At 52.5% G+C, this 14,575-nt stretch overlaps 1 protein-coding gene across 3 annotated transcripts in view; it reads right to left on the bottom strand.

Annotated features, from left to right (window-relative positions):
- Positions 1–14,575, bottom strand: part of GSG1L (GSG1 like) — a 252,677-nt gene that overhangs the window by 602 nt on the left and 237,500 nt on the right. For all 3 annotated transcript variants that reach the window (XM_068969307.1, XM_068969308.1, XM_068969309.1), the window contains one exon: positions 14,464–14,534. In XM_068969307.1, the coding sequence (XP_068825408.1) occupies positions 14,464–14,534 (71 nt within the window). The remainder of the gene's footprint in view (positions 1–14,463; positions 14,535–14,575) is intronic.

The raw sequence follows: 14,575 nt of genomic DNA, 5'->3' as shown, positions 1-14,575 counted from the left end.
ACCTGCCAACACATCCGCACCCACACGTCAAGTCTCCAGCCCTAAACTCACAGACATTCTCACCTAATATTGCCCACTGCCCGACCACCAACACTGCACACCCACTTGCCCTCACTTCGCCTACCCCTCAAGCCATCCACCCACCCTCTTTCCACCCTCCACCCACCCAAAGGCTTCCCCTGTCTCCCACCACCCCCCGACCCCAGCAGGCTTCCCTGGGGTCCACTGCATGCTCCCAATGTGCTCAAGGCGCTATGGGAGGGTTAGGAGAATAGTGTAGATGACTCCAGAGCCCTGACCTTACTTGACCGTTACTTGACACTTACTTGAGCAAGCGAGTGTGTGGACATCCCAAAGCCAGCCCTGAGCTGCTCCCTGGGCCAAGGCAGGGGGCAGCCTCTATGACCACAGCCTCTGCTCCACCTGGGCAAGCGGAGGGGCTGGGAGGCTCATCTGATCCAACGTGCATGCTCACTCTTCCTGTTTTCTTGATTCTCAGAAGCTTGCTCCCCTGCCTTCATCCAAGCACCACCTTCATGTCTTCCTAACACAACAGACCATTTCCATCTCCAAGCTGGGGCCTGCTTAAAATGTCCTTGTACCTACTATCAAACTGAACCCTCAAAGCCCAGCTCAAATCTCTGCTCCTACAGGAAGCCCTCCAGACATCCTCTCTCTGGCCTCAGGGGTCTCCTTCTCTTAAGAGCGCCCACTCTGAATGGTGCTCCACCAGCCCTGTCTCTATGAGACCATTAGCCCAGGAGAGAGATGACTCAATCCCTGGAGCACATTCCACGGTGACTCCTTGGAACCAGAAAGATGAGAACGAAGAGGAACATGGGGAGGAGAGACTGCCTGGAATGGTGAGTGGGATGGGTGTGAAGGGCGAGGAAGAAAACTAACAGCAACAGAGCACGTATAGTCCACACACCATGCTAGGTTCTGTCCTCAAAAGCCTGAACCCATTTTACAGATGAGGAAACTGAGGCTCAGCCAGCATAAGCAGCTGCCTAAGGATTTACAGCTACACTGCTGCTGGGTTGAATTAATTTCTTCTTGATTCCAAACTTCAGCATTTTTTTTTAATGTGTTCTGCTCAGATAACTTCTCATCCTTTAGGGTCAGACATCCCTCAGAGCAAGCCCCTTGAGGTAGAAATTCCTGCTAAAGCCAAGAATTCTTGCTTGCACACCTCTAAAGATGGGAAGCTCATTATTCTTCCTACATCCCCAAAGCAGCTCTGACTATTGGGAGATTCCTCCTCATAACAAAGGCAGGAAGGGAACAGGCAAAGATGAGGAAGATTGTGCCAATGCTGGGGAGTGTGCACACGTCATTTTTCCCCCCCTTTGGCTTTTCTTCTATTTTTAATATTCTTTAATGTTGGCACTTTGCTAATTTTACTAGATTTTAAAAAAGGGGTGGGAAACATTTGGCAAACATTCGGCAAACATTCTGGAATCATTTGGCCTTAGGAAAAACATTTGTTTTGGCCCCAGTCGCTGAAACAGTTGCATTCTTTGAAAGTGCTTGCTGCCAAGATATAGGTGTTGGGATTTTTTTTTAATCGAAAAGCAAATATTTGGTGTACAGAAAGGTTTGATTGTTTTTCTAAATGAGTATTTAGAAATGATTGTAGTTGCTCTTACCGTTGCCAACTAGCAGAACCTTGGAGAGTTTGATGGAACAGAAAGTGATCATGTGTTTTTAAGGGAAAGGAGGGGCCATGATCCTTATCCTTCTTTGAGTCAAAATCAGGCTTCCTAGGACTTCCTTGCTGGTCTTAAGAATTTGCCTTCCAGTGTGGGTTCCAGTGTGGGGACGTGGGTTCGATCCTTGGCTGAGGAATTGAGATCCCAGGTGCCGCAGGACAACTAAGCCTGCTTCCCACAAGCAGGAGACCGGGGTTCAAGCCCTGGGTCGGGAAGATCCCCAGGAGCAGGGCATGGAAACCCTCTCCAGTATTCTTGCCTGGAGAATCCCATGGACAGAGGAGCCTGGCGGGCTGCAGTCCATGGGGTCGCAAAGAGTTGGAGACGACTGAGCAAGTAAACGGCAGAGGCCGTGCAGCCTGGAGCCCAAGGCACAACTGGAGAGAAACCTGAGCACCGCAACCAGAAGACCCCACATGCTGCGGCCAAGACCTGATGCAGCCCAAAGTAAATAAATACATATCTTAAAAAAAAAATCAAATACAGGGGATTCTCTGGCTGTCCAGTGGTTAGAGCCCTGCACCCTTGCTCAGGGCTGCACACCACACGGCGAGGCCAAAACAAAAATCAAGTTTCCTGTTCCCTGGATCCGGGGTCCAGAGTCATTTAAAGTGGGAGGAGCCCTGTCCTCACCATGCACCCCACTGGCCTATCACCTATGACTCCCCACTCACTTCCCTTCTCTGCGGCCCTTTACACTGGGGTCAGTCACCAGCCGGGGCGGGGGGCAGGGGGAATCCGTATGTTACAGATCAGGTAATCCACCTTAACATGTCTACTGGGCCCAAACCAATGACATAACTGGGTGAAGCAGTCAGAAGCAGCCTTTCCTTAGCTCTGGCCAACTGTTGCCCCAGGGAATGTGAGCTCCGATCTTCCAAAACACTCAGAGAAACTGACAATCTGGATTTTGAAATCAAATCTCCTGGCTTCTAAGTGATTTTAAAGGGCTTTTCAAGGGCTTCCTGCTGGCTCAGTGGTAAAGAATCTGCCTGTAACAGAAGTCACAGTTTCTTCCCCCTGGGTTGGGAAGATCCCCTGGAGGAGAGCATGGCAACCCACTCGAGTATTCCTGCCTGGAGAATCCCATGGACAGAGGAGCCTGGTGGGCTGCAGTCCATAGGGGCGCAAAAAGTCGAACACGACTGAAGCGATTTAGCATGCACACAAGGCTTTTAAACCATTTAAAACCACCTGTGGGCCAAGCAGCATCTCTCAGGCTGGACTCCGCGCACAGGAGCCATTTCTGACCTCTCACTGCTCCCTGGCCTGACTCTGTTCCATGGCTTTGCACATTCTGGTCCCTGGGCCATGTGCTCCTCCCTGCTGTCCTCTGGCTGTTGAGACCCTGGGTCCTCACCCAAATCCCTCCTCTGCAAAACATTCCATGGACCTCTGCACCCGTACGCAGGCTGCACGTTGTTCTCTCCCTGTGATTGTCACTTTCTGTTGGCAAGGTCTCTGCCACTAACCTGGGGAGACTCAGTGCTGGCGGGGAATGAGTCGGCTCCAACCTAGAGCCTGCAGCCCCCAGCAGCTGGCTGGGCCCAGAGCAAGTCCTGAGCTGACAAATGCAGAAACCACTCAGGAGGAGGATGGAGTGATCCCTGCACTGGAAGCCTAGGCTCCTCCCATCTTCCTGGATAAAATGGACCTTTTCTCTGTACATTTGAGATGCTCTCAGCTCTGCCTCTCTCCTCTTTTGGGTACAGGCTCGTGGGGCAGGGGTGAACCGTACTTGGAGTCCAATCATCAAAGGTTCAAATCGAGGCTTCGCCAATAACAAGCTGAGCGACTTTGTTGTTGTTGTTTTTTTTAAGCTGTTTGACTTTTGACAAGTGGCTTCACCTCTCTGGGCCTGCAAATGGATGTTAGTTGTAAAGGCATCAGCAGACCCAGCAAGCCCCCCTGCTAGAAGCCCTCCATTACGCAACCTCAGAGAGATGTAAAAATAACAAAATGCTCAGGATAGAGGGGGCTGAGGTTCAGCCACCTTTCTTCACAGATGAGCAAGCCAAGGTCCATAGGTGGGAAGAGATTTGTTCAAGGCCTCACCCAGACGGTTGGCCACAAGTACTGTGTTTTAAATCCCCTTGGAACCTCCCAGCATAGCAGTCAACCCATAGGAGGTTCTCAGAAGCTGTGATTTGTTTTCTCTTTTTAGTCGAGATATCAAACATGAACTTTTAAAAACATTTGGTCTTTTCCAGTCCTAACATCTCAATCCCTCAGTGGGGAATCACCATCTCGAAATTCCCCAAGGCACTGAGATCCCAAGAGACCAGCTCTTAGCTCTGTTGAAATGTATGAAATTGTAATCACTGTTCCAAAACAAATTCATTGGGTTGGAAGGGTCCTTCGAGACCAAGAATGGCATCACCAATGTGCAGGTAGGGAAATGGGGACAATCAGAGGGGAAGTGACTTGTCCAGGGTGCTCTGAAGCTGGTAAAGGGATCAGTGAGGGTGGGGAGATGTCTGGTGTTGGCATTCTTGACCCCCAAAGGAGCCGCGCCTGATACAGAAGAGCCAGATGGACTGCGCCACCCGCTGTCCAAGGTGCTGACTTACTCTCCCCAGGACTCATGGGTCATATCCAGAGCCTACTGTCCTGGCTGCCCAATCTGGAACTCTTACCTCCAGACAGATATAGGATGTGGGAGAGAGATAGGGAGATGGATCAAGGTTGGCACTGAGCTGTCTGGCTTTGGATACCCTCCCAGCCAGTGATGTCATCACTCCTCCTCCACGGCCACCCTGACTGCCTCTCCAAGTCAACCCTGCTCTGTCAATCTTGACCCTGAGGGTGCTTCTGAGACTCTATCATATTTGGTAATATCTGTCCACTTGTTTCCTCCCATTTCCCTTTTCTAGGCTGTATACAACACAAGGACACAGACTAGCTCCGCTTTTATTCATCACCGTGTCCCCAGCACCCAGCACAGTTTCACACACAGTGCTGAGACCATAGATCTGTTGGAAGAATAAACGATGGAGGACTAGGGAAGAAGAGCAGGTTTGTGTGGGATTCCTGCTGCGGGGGAAGGCTGGGTTTTCCGGTCTGCTTTGGAAGTGGCTTGTCCTAGGAGATCAAATGGAATTCCACCCCTCTCTTCATTCGAGTCTATCTTCTGGGGACTGACCGTTTCTGGTCAGAACATTCTCTTCATCTCTTTTCCACACTTGGGATCAGGCTGAGTCCACGGGACCTGCCACCTCTCCCCAGAGCCACTGATTCCTTTGTTTCCTTGTTTGTTGAGCACCTACTCTGTGTCAGCCTCCCCACTGGGTGCTGGGTCTGGAGGCAGGAGTGAGATGCAGACCTGTCCTCTGAATGCTCACAGCCTAGTGAGGGGGAAGAGATGACAAGAGCAGGACTGCCCTGGTGGCGCAGTGGATAAGACTCCATCTGCCCGCGCAGCGGACACAGGTTTGATTCCTGGTCTGGGAAGATCCCACATGCCGAGGAGCAATTAAACTCACGCAACCCAGCTACTGAGCCTGAGCTCTGGAGCCTGTGCTTTGCAACAAGAGAAGCCACTGCAATGAGAAGCCTGTGCCCCACAACTAGAAAGCAGCTCCTGCTCACCACAAACAGAGAAAAACCCGAGTGAAGCAACGAAGACCCAGTGCAGCCAGAAATCAATTTAAAAAGAGAGAGAGATGACAGGAGGAAACATTCCTCCAGTCCTCACTGTGCCAGGGAGCCACTCACTGTGCCCCGTGTTCATTGACTCATGCGATCCTCAGAAATGGAAGTTAGGTGCCATCACTATGCCCATCATACAGATGAAACCCAGGTCCAGACAGGTTACATCCTTGAGGTTTGACCCCTGGAATTTGAACCTAAGCAGCTTCACTCTAGAGGCTGGGTTTGTAACCACTGTAAACCTCTCCCTCATCTATTCAAAAGGCAGGGCAGGAAAATGCAGAGGTGAACACAACCTTCTCTGTTGGGACTGGAGAGGGGGTTGATTGCTAGCTACTCCTGGACATCTGAGCTAGACTTGGAAAGCCCCATGAAGCTCAAAATTCCACTGGTAGGGTTTTTTTTTTGGCCAAATGGAGGCAGGGAGCAGGTCACTTCAGGCAGAAGGAACAGAGTGTGAAATAGGTTGTTGGCAGGTAAATGAGGCTTTTTGGAGGCGTGAAAAGCATAGCGATGGTGGCTGGAGGAAGGCAAGATGATCTGCAAGGCTGGAAAGCCCGGCACACAGGGCTGGAGGGATACAGAGCAGAGGGCTGCAACTGCAAAGATGCTGGGTGCCAGGTGGAAGCGACAGCCCCCCAGGGAGTACAGGGTTCCTCCTGTACCTGGGGTTTCTTCTGCATCATCAGACTTACCTGATGCAGATTCCTGGCCTGCCCCGAACTAAGGGGGGCAACAACGGACATAAAGAAGAACAATGACCCAGCTTGAGCTTGGAGTCACCCAGACTTGTGAGCCAAGACAAATAACACTGTTGCTTGAAATCCAAGGAACTTATGAGGATGAAGTGAGCTGGACCATTCACTGGAAAGGTCCTGAGGACCAACCCTGTTCCAGGCACGAATGTGGTGATAAGGTCCCCGTCCTCCTGACATTTCCATTCCAGTGGGGAGAGAGTTAGCAGAGAAGGATTCCGAGAGTGCTGAGTGACTGAAAGAAACCTGAAGCAGGGGTGGGATGGTGGGAGAAGGCTTCTGGGGGAATGTCTGGGAGGAGTCGGTACAGGCCTGACACCCACCCCACCAAGGATGCTCTCATTGGAGTGTTTGGGCTGGGAGGGGGTGAAGAAGATATGATTCAGGTTGTGTCTTTGGGGGATGGATGGGAAGAGACATGACCCCAGAAGCAGCAATTTCCACCCAGAAGCTGCTGAACAGCCCAGTGAGTGAGTGATAGTTCTTTCACTCATGTTCGACTCTGCAACGCAATGAACTGTAGCCCGCCAGGCTCCTCTGTCCATGGGATTCTCCAGGCAAGAATACTGGACTGGGCTGCCATTTCCTTCTCCAGGGGATCTTCCCAACCCAGGGATCGAACACAGGTCTCCTGCATTGCAGAGATTCTTTACCATCTGAGCCACCAGGGAAGCCTAGTGGGTGACAAGATGAAGACTCCCTCCTGGTGGGAGCCCGGGGCGAAGTGTTGCTCAGAGTCTGGTCCATGGAGCAGCAGAAGCAGCAGCCCTGGAAATGCAGGATTCCAGGCTCCACCCTCCTCAGCTGGAAACTCCAGCGGGGCCTGGGAATCTGCATTCCAAGAAGCCAGAAACTCTGGGGCAGGACTGGGAAATCCGTGTTGCAAGGAGCCTTCCAGGGGATTCTGATACTGACATTGGCTTGGCTCTCTCTACCTCAGTGCCAGGGTCTCAGAAATCTGCAAGCTGTGTGCCCAGCAAGTTGGCATTGATATTTATTTCAGAAATATTGTCTGTTTCCATTTTAATAAAAGAAGCCAAGTCAGGCAGTACTACAGTGGATCTGATTTTGATCTAATAAAAATGCCAAGTTGCTCCGAGACCAGAAAAGTCTTCCTTGAAATTCCCTCTGCTATTCTGAGGGCAGCGGCGGCAGAGACACGTCTAGACAGAGCTCTCAAAAGCCACTTCTGTACCCGGCGAGTGACAGCCTCTCAGCCAGCCCAGCCTCGCAGACACACCTGGCAAAGTCAGAAGCTTGTCTCGGGCATTGAACTTGACAGCTGCAATCAGCTGCAAACCCCAGTTGCCCCTAAAAGGAAGACGCAAACACCTGGACCATATGGCAGCATCGCCTCCATGAAATGTCACATCTGAGGAGCTCCTGAGCTAGCTGGTGGCACTGCAGAGCCCCAGAGGTAGGTTTCAAAACCACTTTGCTCAGAAAAAAAAAAAAAAAAATGTGGCAGAATCTATATCATAGTAGCCCCAGAAAAAAATAGCAACTTTTAGAACAGTTAAGAAAAGCAAAAGTTCACATAACTGTTTATATAAAAGGGAGTTCTCAAGTGGGATACAGTGCGAGAAAACGAGAAGTTTAAAGCAGTAATTCAGCACCGACTGTGTGCCATGCACTGTTCTAGGCTCTCAGGATACAGGTGTGAGCAAAACAGAAGATAAGGTGCCTAGGATTTCCCTGGTGGTCCAGTGATTAAGAATCTACCTGCCAATGCAAAGGACACGGGTTCAATCCCTGGTCGGGGAGGATCCCACATGCCTCGGGGCAAATAAGCCCATGTGCCACAACTACTGAGCCTGTGCTTTAGAGCCCTCGAGCTGCAAATACCGAAGCCCGGGCACCTAGAGTTTGTGCTCTGCAACAAGAGGAGCCATCGCAAAGAGAAGCCTGCACAATGCAATTAGAGAGTAGCCCCCGCTCGCCACACCTAGAGAAAGCTTGCGCGCAGCAACCAAGACCCAGCACAGCCAAAAAGCAATGATACATTAATTAATTGTATTATTATATATTGGGCTTCCCAGGTGGCTCAGTGGGTAAAGAATCTGCCTGCAATGCAGGAGACACAAGAGAGGCAGGTTTGATCCCTGCGTTGGGAAGATCCCCTGGAGAAGGGCATGGCAACCCACTCCAGTATTCTTGCCTGGAGGATACAGAGGAGCCTGACGGGATACAGCCCATTGTGTGTCCACAATGAGTTGGACACAACTGAAGCGACTGAGCACACACACACTATTATATTATTAACTAATATGAATATTAATTAATTGATAAATTATTCATTAAGAAGAGACAGGGTGCCTAATCTCATGGAACCCAGCGGAGAAAGGCAACAGAACCAGAAGCAGGTGTGTAAATATAATTTTGGAGAGGTACAGACACAGTGAAGAAGACACAAGTGATACAATGTTGACAGGGGAAGCTGGTGCAGGTTAGGGGAGCTTCTCCGAGGAGTGGCCTTCAGCTGAGATTAAAGAGAAGACCAAGCCAGCCAAGCAAAGATTTAGAGGAAGAGCATTCCAGGTGCTGAGAAGAGCATGTGCAAAGTCCTGGGGTGGGGAGTGGGGAATGCATTTTGCTTGTTCTAGAAAGAGAAAGGCCATGCCTCAGCCAACTGAGGCAGGGGAGAGAGGGAAGAGATGAGATGAGGAGTTTGGGGGCCAGAGCAGGAACAGCCTGGTTCCCAAGATAAAGGGAAAGAGTTACGTGCCAAGCTGAGCCATCCTGCCCAGAGATCCCACCAGAAATCTTGACAAAGTCAATCCATACCTCAGAGCGTCCATCTCGCCGTCTATACAGTAAGAACAGCCACCCCTCCTTCCCAGGGCTGTGCCAACGGCTATGAAGTGTTCAGCAGAACCTGCACTCAGTAAGTGTTTAATAACGCGGGCTCCCTGGCACTCCTTCTCCCCCGTGCCTCCTGCCGAGGAGTCAGTCCACCACCAGATCTGAACAGTTGCTCAGCACAGAAATATTGCAAAACAGGTCCAGGCCTTTCCAAAACATTTTCTTGGCCCAAACTCCACCGGCAGCTAAGAGGCCGCATTCTGCAGATGGTGTCATTTCCCTGGATGGTGGTATCAGGCTGCTCTCTAGCCCATGACCCATGTGAGGACCCAGTCCATTGTGGCTGGGCCTTGCACCCCAAAGGCTGCCTGGGGTATGCATGGGGTATGCCCGACATGTGGAGCCACTGACTGACACGTGGCAGCCCATCCCTGATGACTCGGGGTATGGGCTCTGGAACCAGACAGGCTGGGCACACGTCCTCTTCCTGGCACAACCATAACCTCCCTGGGCCTCACTTTCCCCGTCTGTAAAACGGGTCTATCTGTTCAGTTCAGTTCAGTAGCTCAGTCATGTCTGACTGTTTGTGACCCCATGGACTGCAGCATCCCAGGCTTCCCTGTTCATCACCAACTCCTGGAGCTTGCTCAAACTCACGTCCATTGAGTCGGTGATGCCATCCAACCAACTCACCCTCTGTCACCCCCTTCTCCTCCTGCCCTCAATCTTCCAAGAATCAGGGTGTTTTCCAGTGAGTCAGTTCTTCACATCAGGTAGCCGAAGTATTGGAGCTTCAACATCAATCCTTCCAATGAACACTCAGGACTGATTTCCTTTAGGATGGACTGGTTTGATCTCCTTGCAGTCCAAGGGAGTCTCAAGAGTCTTCTCCAACACTACAGTTCAAAAGCATCAATTCTTCAGCGCTCAGATTTTTTTATGATCCAACTCTTACATACGTTTGGGGTTAGATGAGAGGGAGAGGGTCAATGTAAAGTCCTCAGAGCATCCACAAGGGTGAGATGTTGTCATCAGACCTGGTGGGGCTGACGGAGCTCTTCCGCTTGGCTGTTTTCCTCATCAAGTCCAGGTATCATCATTATAGCTGCAGAATTCAACCAAGCTGGAACACCCGGAGACTAAGCACCCCTCTCTTTCCTCTTCTCCACCCCTCCCTCCCTCAGCAGGGTGAGGCGCCTGGCCTCTGCTGTCACAGCGGCTGCGCTGACCCCACGGGAGCTCTGGCCAGCAATACAGCAGAGCTTTGGGAGCTCCTGGGCCCAGATTCGCCTTCTTCACCTCCATGTTCCAGAGCCCAGCATGCGATGCCCAGCCCAGAGAAGCATCTTTGGCAAAGATTTGTGGAATACATGAGTGAATTAATGACTTTCATATGGCCACAGACAGCCCACTTCAGGACAATAAAAGTGACCAGGGCCCTCCAGCCAGCATCCTGCCCACACTCTGCTGCCCCTGCCCTCAGCTCCAACAGCAGACCGGGTCTTTCTCTACCTCACTGCTTGAACTCTGAGTCCCCAGAGGGTCCACTGGTCCCAGGAGAAAGACAGCCAACCCACTAGCTTGGCTGCCTGATGAAAGGCACGCCTGGCAGAGGCACTGTGGGGTCCACGGTTCCTTCCTTCCCCAAGAGGCTGGGGTTTGACAAACCTCTGGGAGCCGCAGCCCCTTCTCCACCAGCTTCCCTGCTTCTCTTCTCTTTTTAGAAGCTACCTAATTTTTTACAGAGATTTTATTTTATTTATTAATTGGCCATCCCACACAGCACGTGGGTGTCCCCTGGCCAGGGATCAAACCTATGCCCCCTGCATAGGAAGCACAGAGTTTTAACCACTGGACTACCAGAGAAGCCCTTCCATGGTTCTCTTTGAGCCCCAGGGTGTTAGGACCTCGTGGCCTTTCCATCTCTCCCCACCCTACACGATTCTAGACCATCTCAGCAGTCCCCCAGCTTCAACTGTCTCTGTTCTCAACCCTACACACCCCTAAAACTTGACACAGATGCCATATCATTGCATCCCCCTCAAACTCATCCTCTCCGTTTCCATCAGTGGGTGACATCTGACCCTTGATGGCTGACTTGAAACTTCCGAGCATATCCTAGGTTCCTGGCCCATCCGTCACCTCCAATCAGACAAGCTGATGTTGTGGGCACCCCCTCCCCACCAAGCGAAGCATGTTGCTCACCTCCTGTGGAGACTTCCTCCAATCCACCCCAGGAGATTCATGCACCTCACCCCACCGCACTCCAGCAGCCCTCACACAATGCCCAAGGACAGTTGCTGTCATGGCTCGGGGGATAACTCGGACCACGTGCTCTGCCCTGGCTCCCCGAGTCCTCCAGCGGAGGCTCTGCTGATGACCACTTGGAAGGTGACTTTCACTTGCCACCTGCCTTTCCCTGCTGAGCCTGCCTGCCCGGCGCCTATTTGCATTTTCTGGGATGCCCCACATAAGGCACTTGCTGTTGAATCTTCATCTTGGGATCTGCTCTGGAGGAACACAAACAGGCACGCTGACAACCCTTCCAGCAAAAGGTTTTTGAATTCGCCCACTTTTATCTCTGCTGCCGCAGGTCAGGCCACCACCACTCCTGGGATGATGGCGATGGCATCCAAGCTGTTCTCCTGGTTTCTCTCTTCCTCCCCTTCCATCTTTTTTCCCACAGTGCAGATGGATAGAAGGAGGATGGGTAGATATGGATATGGATAAAGATGATGTAGATACAGATAAATAACCCGGGTAAGGGGCTTCCCAGGTGGCCCACTAGCTCAGACTCCTCATTTCCCAATGCAGGGGGACTGGGTTCAATCCCCGGTGAGGGAACTAGACTCTACATGCTGCCACTAACAGCCCTCAAGACACAACTAAGAGTCTGCATGCCACAACTTAAGACCCCATGTGCCACAATAAGACAAGGTGCAGCCGAATACAAAAATAAATACCAAAAAAAAAAGAGAAGAATCTCCTGGGTATGTCTCTTCCCTGCTCAAAATGCCCCTGGGCTCCCCACTGCAGAGCCAACTCCTTCACATGGTCCCACCTCCTGGGTCCCCCAGCCCCATCCCCCCGCCCGCCATCCATCCCACCTCCCCATTGCTCTCCTCACCCCAGCCACGAGGCCTCCAGGGCTGGCTGTCCCTGCCCTGGGGACTTGGCACCTGCCGCCCCTCTGCCCAGAAGGCTCTTTGGCTGACTCCTTCTCACTCCTTAAGTCCCCGTTCCAGCCGCTCCTCAAAGAGGTGGCTCTAAAGGGGTCTCCTGGAACCCGCTTTATCATCACGTTCCTTAGCTCTTGAGATGGTCTTATTTGTTTCTGAGTTCACATCTCACTTGATTCTCTCCTCTAGACACGCTGCCTCACAGGCAGGGGCTTTGTCTGATCTGGCTTCTGGTTGCATCTCTAGCGCCAAGATGGAGGGCCTGCACAGCTCAGTATTTGTTGGGGGCACGAAAGAAGGAATTCTCCACGGGCTGTTGACCCGGGGAATGTATCTGATGCTTGGGAGGTGAAGTGGGCGCTGGGGCTGGGCTGGGGGTGCAGGGCTTCTGCGGCTCCCCTGAGCCTGGCTGTCCCCACTCTCCATCCCAGGGCTTGCATTCAGGGCCAGACACTCCTTCAGCTCTTTCTTCCATCCTCAGGCCTCAGGGATCTGGCCTTTCCTCCTCCTGTCTCCCCAGTTGCCCTCAAGACAAGCCCCAAGACCTCTTTCCACCCAGGGCTTCCTGCCCACTCTACAGGGCCCCCCTGGGAGGGAGCAATGCTAGGTCCAAGCAGGGAGTCGGTGGTGCTCTGGGGTGGGGCTCTGAACATGCCAGGGCTCTTAGCCCATCCCTAGCATGTGCTTCCTGCTCTCCTCTGTTATCAGAGGAGATGACACTTCCCAGCCACCTCCGTGCCCTGGTTCCTGACCTCTTCCTCCAGGAAGCCCTCCATCCTGACACCTGACATGAAACCACAGTATATGCGCCCACTGCACACTCTAGTTCCTCAGGCAAGCAGTTAGCATTCTGACCACCTTCCTGGACTGGTGCTTCCCCCAGGAGCCTCTTCCTTCAGCACGGAGACCAGACCCTCTCCTCCTCCCCAACCAGGTCTCCTCCCAGGTTCCTTCACCCGCCTCCGTCTTCTTTCTCCCATCAGAGCCATTCCTCACTCAGTTACTAGGATCACAGAGGGTGCGGTCAGACAGACCTGAGTTTAAATTTCTGCCATCTTGTTCAGGCTCCCCAGAAGCAGACCCTGAGATAGGAATTAGAGGAAAGGGGAGACACCTCAGAGGTGCCGCCAGCCTTGGCAGAGGGGGAGCGTGGCCCAGGGAGGGAAGGTGGCCAGCCCAGGCGGCTGCTAGGCATGGTGCTGTGTGTTGGCCACTCAGTCGTGTCTGACCCTCTGTGACCCATGGACTGCAGCTGGCCAGGATCCTCTGTCCATGAAATTTCCTAGGCAAGAATACTGGAGCAGGCTGTCAATTCCCCCTTCAGGGGATCTTTCCGAGCCAGGGACACAACTTGTGTCTCCTTCGTCTCGTGCACTGGTAGGTGGATTCTTTACCACTGAGCCACCGGGAAGCCCCTAGACTGGTAACACTTAGGTAATCCTGCAAATCACACACCTCCAGGCGATCCTACTCAAGGGGCGAGGGAGCCGGGGTGTCTATGTGCCAGCCTCCTTGTGCACTTTCTGCCTTCTGTGGGTAGAGGTGGAGCAAGCTCCCAGGCACAGAGATACAGATACAAGCGGCTGGGAGGCACTGTAGTCTCCTAACAGGTCTGAGACATATGAGCATCTGCTCTGACAGTCCTGCCACTGACTAGCTAAGCTGTGTGACCTTTGGCAAGTGGCTCCGCCTCTCTGAGCCTTCCTTTCTGCAAAGTGTGGATAATAATCCTGGCTGTCGGGGTTGGCGGTCAGCAAGAACAGGAGATCAGGCAAAAAACAGTCCTTAGTACAGAGTTGGGTGGGCAGGGAGCACAAGGTGGGCAAGCAGCAGGCTCAGATGAGACTCTGCCCCTTTAATCTTGTATCAGCTCTTTTCTTTTCTGTCTGGAGCAAAGCCTTCCTCTTTTGCCCTCTCTTTTGCTTTCTGACATTTGTTTCCTGCACAGGAGCCCTAGAGTCTGTCCTATATAGTGAAGCCTTCTGAGCTTCCGGGAGCATTCACGGCTCAAACAGATCTTGGGACCTGGGACTCCCCTGATTTGGCTAGTTCCACCCCAGAGCTCCTGTCCCTTCAAGCCCATGGTGAACCCGGCCTGCACGGAACTGTGGCTCCCCTGTCTGTCTTTAAGGTACGCAGTGTTCCTCTGGCTGCCTTAGCATTGCAACCCCATTGCAAGGGCTGTGGCTGCTGCACGCAGAAGGCTTGCTCTGCTTGCCCACAGCCTCAGTTTCACCCTCTACAGCGTGTGTCTAGGGGGAAATGCAGGGGCGCAGGGAGAGGTCGGCCTGGCCCGTCTCCAGGGTCCTCTCTTCTCAGACAGCCTACGAATCCGCAGCACCAGCTCCTGCAGCTGAGGCCACTTACGGGCGGGGTATCTCTCGTGGCGGCAATCCAAGCGAAAGTCCTCCTCCTCGTGCCCGTCCCCCTTCTCCATCCTGGAAAGAAAAGAAGCCAAAAGCTGGCGTAAGAAAGATCA

This window comes from Capricornis sumatraensis, chromosome 3 (assembly GCF_032405125.1).
Source record: "Capricornis sumatraensis isolate serow.1 chromosome 3, serow.2, whole genome shotgun sequence".
NCBI classification, from domain to species: domain Eukaryota; kingdom Metazoa; phylum Chordata; class Mammalia; order Artiodactyla; family Bovidae; genus Capricornis; species Capricornis sumatraensis.
This window is presented reverse-complemented; position numbering and strand designations above follow the sequence as displayed.